At 42.1% G+C, this 8,013-nt stretch overlaps 1 protein-coding gene across 1 annotated transcript; it reads right to left on the bottom strand.

Annotated features, from left to right (window-relative positions):
- Positions 1 to 1,042: 1,042 nt before the first annotated feature.
- On the bottom strand, positions 1,043 to 5,300 carry tob2 (transducer of ERBB2, 2). The gene is made up of 2 exons (XM_026165625.1): positions 5,056 to 5,300; positions 1,043 to 2,735 (listed from the first exon to the last, which is right to left on the bottom strand). The coding sequence occupies exon 2, from the start codon at positions 2,531 to 2,533 to the stop codon at positions 1,322 to 1,324; it is 1,212 nt and encodes a 403-aa protein (XP_026021410.1). The 5' UTR covers positions 2,534 to 2,735; positions 5,056 to 5,300; the 3' UTR covers positions 1,043 to 1,321.
- Between the last annotated feature and the right edge of the window lie 2,713 nt (positions 5,301 to 8,013).

Below are 8,013 nucleotides of genomic sequence, written 5' to 3'. Positions count from 1 at the left end.
TTCAATACCATTTAAGCCCATCAGAAACGTGCTCTGGGTGTTAAAGCGTTGCTTTCTAAGCCAGTACACCCTGAATGGCACAGGGGGCAACAGAACCCTCTAGCTGCTTCTCTCTCTTACCGTCTCCCTCCCTCCCTCCTGTCCATGCAGAGGAAAGCCTCTCCTTCATAGTCAAAGTCATGCTAAGCCATTTATCACAATCCCTAATGCTGAGCTACTGCTGCATTCCCACCCCCCCACCCCCACCTCTCATCCTTCCTGCCTGTTCACCTTCATATGCTGCTGACTGGTGTATGTTTGAATATGTGTGAAACCATAATTTGCATCTTTATGTGCACAACTGGCCTAATCAGCAGATGGTTATCGCCTTAAAATTCAAAAGATTCATTTGTTTTCACATTCATAAAAAAAAGGTACCCCCCCCACCCCCAAATCCATTTTGCTGACCTTCACAGCTGCAATTTCCCTTGACAGGTACAATACATTCAACTACATTACTCTTAGCGCCTCGATTCTCCCCTTAGCTGCCCTTGCTTCATTGAAACCCCGGTCACGTGCCCATTCCAGCTGATGATAACCTGCTTTCAACATGCGTCCACCAACAAGACTTGAAATATGCCCGTGCGTCAGGTTGTTTCAAAGGTAACAGGGCTTCACTGTGCAAGCAACGAGTCTCTCAATCACTCTGAACCACGACCAAACAGAAGCGAACTACATGCACAGAGAGCAGAGCCCCTCCACCAACCCCACCCAGTATTTGTGGCAAGTAGGGCAGAGCAGATTGCAGAGCAAAGTGCTGAGTTTTCCACAGCCGTCGTTCCCTGCAGGACTTGGCAAAGTCCTTTTTCACAGCATGACAGTGCAGTGCAAAATGGAGCTATACTAGAGTCCACTAGACTACAAGTCCCAAAAAACAAGAAGAAAAAAGGAAAAAAAAACCTGACATTAGCATTCATTGCAAAATCATAAACATGAAATTGGAGACGGCAAAAAGGTGGACAAAAACAACAACAAAAAAAAAAACAATAACAAAAAAAAAAACAAAAAAAACAGAAGCACCCATTCCAAGCCAACACAAATACAAATAACGGGTAACAGCAATGGACACAGGAAGTAGGAGCAGGGTGGGGTTTGGGGCGGGTTCTAGAGATACCAAACAAATCACACTAAATATTTAGTGGACATTGTAAATCTTTGTAGTAAAACTAATTCTTAACACACATTAGTATTAGAACAATTTGTTAGAAAAACTGAAAATATCAGGAGGGTCTTTGCCGTACACCCAACTGCTCCTGCAACAATTCTTATTACAAATGAAGGCTTAGTTGGCCAGCACGACAGGCTGGAAAGACTGGCTGGGATATTGCAGGTTGTAGCTTCCTAAACCCTCAACAAATGGTGGCTTCTCCATGTAAGAGATCCCTCCACTGCTGCCAATGATGCCCACGCTCTGGGCAGGAGGGCTGGAGAACGGATCAAATGGTGGGTGGGTGTTGATAGTGTGCGAGGGCTGGAAAGGGCTGGTAAGAGGCTGCATGGGCTGGGTGTCTGCATCAAAGTAAAGAGGGCCTGGAGATCCAGGGTAGACAAACTCTTTGGCGTTGGGGGAGAGCTGGCTGTGGATGGGACCCCCGAGGGAGTGCAAGGAGAGAGAGAGGGGCTTGTGCTTAAGCAGCTCTGGTGCTGAGATGGTGGTAGGAGAGCGGGAGAGTATCCTCTGAGATGGTGGTACGATGACACCAGAGCCTGCAGACCCTGACCCGGCCCCACTGCACTTCTTCATTTTGGTGGAGCCGAATTTGGTGGCGGCGAAGCTGGCAGTGGTGAAGGTGATTGGCTGTGGACGGGCAGCAGGAAGAGCAGCAGGTGGCTGCTGAGTGGAGAGGTAGGGCAGACCGCCGCTCGGAGGAGAAGGAGTAGATGTGTTGGAGGAATGGATGCTGGGATCGGTGGGTGTGCTGGAGCTGGGGTAGCTGAAGATTCCAGGGCAGGACTGGGCAGATAGGGGTGTGGGAGAACTGGAGAGGGATGGCATTAAGGAAGGAGATGCCTGACTTCCAACTGGTACAAACACTTGAGCATCTGGATTAAAGCCCAAGCTCTTGGCATCCTCCACCTCTGCATCTAATTTAGCCTCTCTGATGACCCCTTCGGCCGGCTCGCTGTCACAACCGAGGCCAGGGGGGGACTCCAGATAGAGCACTTTCACCGCACCCTTCTCTCCAATCTGGTAGGACACCTCATAAGGGTCAATCCACACGCTCAACTCTGCAGGAACATTTGCCCGCACCTCCTCCGTGTCCAGCCCACTTCTTTTGGCAGCCAACTCCACCACAGGGTCCCTCGGTGCACCCAGGTGAATGCAGCGGAAAGCAGAGCCCCTCAGTGGGGCCTCGGGGTACCAGTGACCCTCAAAACGAGAAACTAGTATCTTCTCCAGCTCCTCGCCAAACAGGTCGGCTCGTCGACGAGGCAGCTTGTTGTACAGGTAGGACACGATGAAGTTGAGCGCGACCTTCACTTCCAGATGCATGTCTGCACCGGGTTAGTGCCAGTGTGGGAACAAAGTGTTCAAAGGGGATGAGATGAAAGTGAGGCAATGCAGTGGCAACAAATCTTTTTGTTCCCCTCTGGCTTATTGTGCAGTGTTTGATTCTTTTAGTGTCACCATGGTAAAGGCACCTTGAAGGCAGAGGCTGCAGGTTACAGGCTGTTTTGTGTTGGCAGGTCCTCAACTATGAAGACAAGAAGAGAAGAGCAATATAACTTTGTGTGAAAATGAGGAATTTGTTTTTTCAGCTGATCTCTCACAACAGACAGTTAATGTGGTATTTTTGGAATACAGAAAGACGGGGCTACAGGGGGATTGTAATCAGAGTATTATTTTATAGTGAGCTTAAAAAAAAAAAAAAAAAACCTCAAGTCTTACATACAAGACAATTACCCACACATAATGCATCACAAGAGAAGAAATTCCTGCCACTACTTTCGATACAAAAAAAAGAAAAAAAAAAGCCAAAATCCTAATGGAGTCATAAGCTTCCAACAACACTGAAAAATGCATAATACATGCACCTGCCAACCAGTGCAAGCATCGGGATATCTATTCAAATGCCTACTGGTATTTTTTATTTTTTTTAATTACAGTAGTGATATGAAGTATAACTCCTGCATCCTGCAATCCTAAAATTTACCCTTTTATATTTCCTGTTTATCAGCCTCAGGGTGGATGTAACAGATGCTGTGCACTTCGTAAATCCTGCATAATCTGAATGCAATTGCATGAAGTGCTTCTTGCTTTAATACACAATCGTACAAGAGTCCACTCGTCACCATGCACATTCCCACTGAGAGCAACATTATATGCATATCATAATACAAAAGGATGTACCGGAGAAGATGTGTAAAATGGAAGGACAGTTAGCCGACTCCACAGAACACAGTTTCCCAGAATGCACTGAATGTGTTCAACACCACCCCATCTCCCTCCCTTCACCTCTCCTCCCCTCCTCCTTCCTACATGCACACAAACAATTCACTCACATTCACTTCCCTGCCAGATGGGGATTCGGAAGCTAAGATTAGAAAAATGCCTCAGATTAAAGGTAATTCTAATGTTGCTACAGATAAAGCTGCACAGCCTGCACGCAGGGCTGCAGGGGTGACACAAAACCACAGGTCTTGCATTTTTCCCCTTGCATAAAAAAGGGTGACATTGAAGGATAAGATGGGGGCTGTTAGGATGAGGCTATAAGTAGGGGCCCTGTTTTTGCATCATCTGAGGTGCAAATTCCTCACCTTAATAACGAGTTACACTGACAAAGAAAGGACTGCACCGGTCTTTTACCTGAAACAGCCATCATCAGTGTCTCCAAAAACCTTGAGTGCACAAACCTCTAAGCCACCTACTGCATTTCCCACCTCTCATTTAAAAAAAAAAAAAAAGGGAAGCAAGCAGCAAGATACACAAGATCCAATGTCAAACAATGACATTAGAGAAACAGCTCAGCTGTTGTCCACAGATGTGTGGCTTTCAGAGTGAAATCTGAGGAATACAAACAAGACTCCAATCTTTCCACAGACACAAGCCCCACCACCTTGCATAACTGAAACATTTGCATTTTCACTGGCAGACTTGATTCTAGTCTTGTTTTCCTTCTCGTCAGGTCATCAGCAGAATCTGGGGTGGTATTTTTTGTTTACATGCAGGCATTAGTACAGCGCTGACACAGTACTGCTAAACATCCACTATATACCAGACAAGCGGCACAGCTACACAATTTGCTATGAAAATAACAAAAACAAAAAACCGTGTATAAGGGCAGCAGAGGGAGGCCTGCATGATTGCCTAGAATAAGGATATGAATGTTGCAGGAATTTGTACTCGTGTCCCTCACTTACCAACAGAAATTAAACTGTCTGCTACTTTAATTTTCCTTACGTTTGGAATTTTGTGCACATGTGCCTCCTTAAAAAAGAGACAAACATGGACAAATGTCTTCAATGTTTGCAAGAACGCATTAAGGTCTACCTGGAGAAAGGATTAGTGACATTTGCGAGTCAAAAGGCAGTGGACCAGAGAAGACATTGGTTTAGCTGATGTGCAAGTGGAGAAGCCTTCCCTGGCAAATTGTCGCTGTAAATTAAATTATAAAGCTAATTAAGTGATGAGCAGCCTATCGACCAAGTATCTGAGGAACGAAGGCGGCAGCCCCCTCTCTCTCTCTCTCGGCATAAACACCCCCGCAAGCACAGCAGAAGGAAAATAAACGTGAGCTGAACACACTCCGGGAGGCTCGCTTTAGCTAATCTATAACGGGCTCGGGCAAAACAAAAGCTGTGTCTTTCCAGGGGCTCAACCCTGTGCACCTTCTCTAACGGACAGCTAAAGCTTCTAGAAGAACAATAACAGCAACATCCCGCTGTCAACAAATTTTATATATTTGTTTACATTTTTTACAGTCCTTGCATTATCAGGGACTGTAACATCCAGTCCTTTTTTATTGAACATAAAAGCAACCAATCCCGCGCACCGGCTGACGGTTAATTACTCACCTAGCTTCACTGATGTACTAGCTTGTCTTTGTTTTTTTTAAATTCCCTTACGAGGACTCCGATTTCATGTGTCGACTCACTGGTTCAGATGCGAAATAGTTTACATTTTTTTCACCATCATAAATATATATATTTTTTCTCCCCCACAGCTGCCCAAATAATTGAAAGCCTCTCCAAGGTTTCCCCACTTTGTCTTCAGCTGACAGTTTGCATGGAGGGTCCAGTAAACTTTGCTGTTTGACAACCCAGCGTATTTATACAGTGTGACTCGCCCACACCCCCGTGACGACAGGGACTACTTTCTTCCCATTATTATCTTTTCAACATAGCGGTTCTGACGCTCCTGTCGAAGCATAATGTGCTCCTGTCGCCACTATATTATTATCTGTATTTCATAGGTTTAGTTTATCCAAATTTAAGCTGATAAAAATAAAAGTGACTCCTTAATTTCTGCTCAAATAGCATGGTGTTGATTAATCAGTTTTCTCGAATAGCCAAAAAGCCAAACACCCCACTGTATAGTCGGGGAGTGCGCTTTTCCAGCTATTAGAACATTATAAATGACCCAGCGCGATCTAGTTTCTATGGTGGAGGGATATTTGTAGTTTCATATGGTGCTGAACAATTTACTAAAAATATAAGCAGTGACAGCAACAGAGTCCTAATTGGCGGAGATAGGGGAGGACCCTCACCTTATTGGACTACAGCCGCTAAAGCGACCAGACTTTCATCAAGGGCTTGTGGGAAATGGTGTTCATGTTGCAGAATTACGTGGTTAAGATAGCAGTAAAAATATTGCGCGTTTGTTGTTTTTCTCTTTCTCTTTTTCTTTTAAATTTCATTTAAACAATTATACAGTTATGTATATGTTATATTTTTTCATATAAATGACAAAAAAAAAACCATAAACCGAAAACAAAGCTGAAAAGAGCAAAAATTAAAAATGAACAAACAAACAAAAAACAAATAAACAAATCAATATTATTAGTTCAAAAATTTCTTTAAAATTATTTTACATTTAAATGTATTGAATTTAAATGTAAAATAATGCTATTGAGCATTTTAGTTCCCCACTGTGTGTATATATATATATATATATATATATATATATATATATATATATATATATATATATATATATATATATATTATTCATTCATTTATTTATTTATTTTAAACCTTTTAGCTGGATGTCAAACAACACAAGACTCTTAAGCATATTTATTTAGCAAATTTCGCAATGGTATAAGCATCAGCAGTACGTTTAACTTGAGTAATGATGCTGGTAGAAAAAACTGTCAACTCATGTTTTTTAACAGATGACTTAAAACACTAAACTCTAATATCACTAGTTTATTTTAAGTTTATAAGAATATAAAAACTGGTAAGATGGTGAGTTTTTCTTCTCACTGCCGTGTGTTATGTTGTAGTATCCATTTATCGTGTATGCTACTTAAAAATGATTACAATGAAACAACTGTGAAAATGTTTCATTGTAATCATGAAATAAACCAGATTTTTACTGTCTGCATCTTTTACTGTTTTTCTGCTTTTGTTTACACCAACCTTAACAAAACCCACCAACATCCAGAGTTACCTCACTAACAACGTGGAGCAATAACAGTGTACTTAGCTACTTTTTTTTCCCTAAACACAATCAGCTGACTGAGAGAAATGCCTGTAGCTCTCCACTTGGTCAGTGTGAACCTTGAAGATGTATTCCATAGACACCTTATACTTGTATTGCCTTCACTTACATCCGACACTACTATGTTCTATTTAAATCCAGGTTCCTTTTATAGTTTGCAGTAAAATTTTTTAAACCATTGCTCAACGGACCAGAAGTGCAAGTCACTCTTTACTGACACATTGTAGATAAGCTTGTTTTCGGACAACACAACTAACACCCTCACACACTCTTTCATTTAGAACTTCACATTCACTCTTTCATTTAAAACTGAGATTCTAAGATGTAAGCAGAAATGCTCAGCCAGGAGCATGTATCCCCACTTTCACAATCCTTCAAAAAAAGTAGCACAAAAAGATAACTGACTCAACAATGGTAAATAGAGCCACCCTAGGCTGATATTTAAGCCTCTGATTGAAGAAAAATGTGTTTAATAATTCAACAAATCTCCCACCTTCAACGCATGTACATTTAAATTTTGGAACAGGCTCAACATTGCTGTTGTTTAATGTTTTTTAGCTGCTCTCAAAAGTCATCTTATGGCTTTAATACTTCCAGCTGATAAGGACACTTACTGCATTTCAAATGAACGCCCAAAGGCTTTGAATATTCACTTTGTCTGTAATGACAGTATCAAGCTACAAAGCAGTGTTTTTACTAAAATTCAACATTTTCAGATGTCTGTGTTTTGTTTTTTGTTTTTATTTCACTGTAACAACCCCCAGAATGCAATTTTTTCCCCATTTTTTATATCTTGTGCTTTTGTAGTGAGGGTATCGTTGTCACTGTGTTTTGTACTACCAGCTGTTAAAAGAGCACATGGGGGGGAGCTCTGCTTTTACTTTGAGCAGTCTGTTTTTATTTTGTCTAGTGAGTGTGTATTTTCAAAGGAGATCTGCATCAGTTTGATTCTGTTAACACAAACTTCATGTGAAGTTCACAACAGAGATAAAGAGATTTAGAGTTCATTGTGTATCTAAGACATCCCTGCAGTTTAACCAATAAAAGTGGGTATCAATTGCATAGCAGTGAAAATCTCATATTAGGGTCCATAAACAGTCTTGAACTAGCAGAACAGGAATGATAAAATGGTAAATGGCCTGTATTTGTATAGCGCTTTACTTAGTCCCCAAGGACCCCAAAGAGCTTTACACTACATTCATTCACACACACGTGATGGCAAGCTACATTATAGCCACAGCTGCCCTGGGGCGCACTGACAGAGGCTGCCGGACACTGGCGCCACCGGGCCCTCTGACCACCACCAGTAG

This window comes from Astatotilapia calliptera, chromosome 4 (assembly GCF_900246225.1).
Source record: "Astatotilapia calliptera chromosome 4, fAstCal1.2, whole genome shotgun sequence".
Taxonomy (NCBI): domain Eukaryota; kingdom Metazoa; phylum Chordata; class Actinopteri; order Cichliformes; family Cichlidae; genus Astatotilapia; species Astatotilapia calliptera.
Note: the sequence above shows the minus strand (reverse complement) of the source record. Positions and strands in the feature narration are given on the sequence as shown.

Bases quoted from the DNA above. Each gene is read 5' to 3' on its own strand.
- tob2 (XM_026165625.1), bottom strand. From the start codon at position 2,533: ATGCATCTGGAAGTGAAGGTCGCGCTCAACTTCATCGTGTCCTACCTG.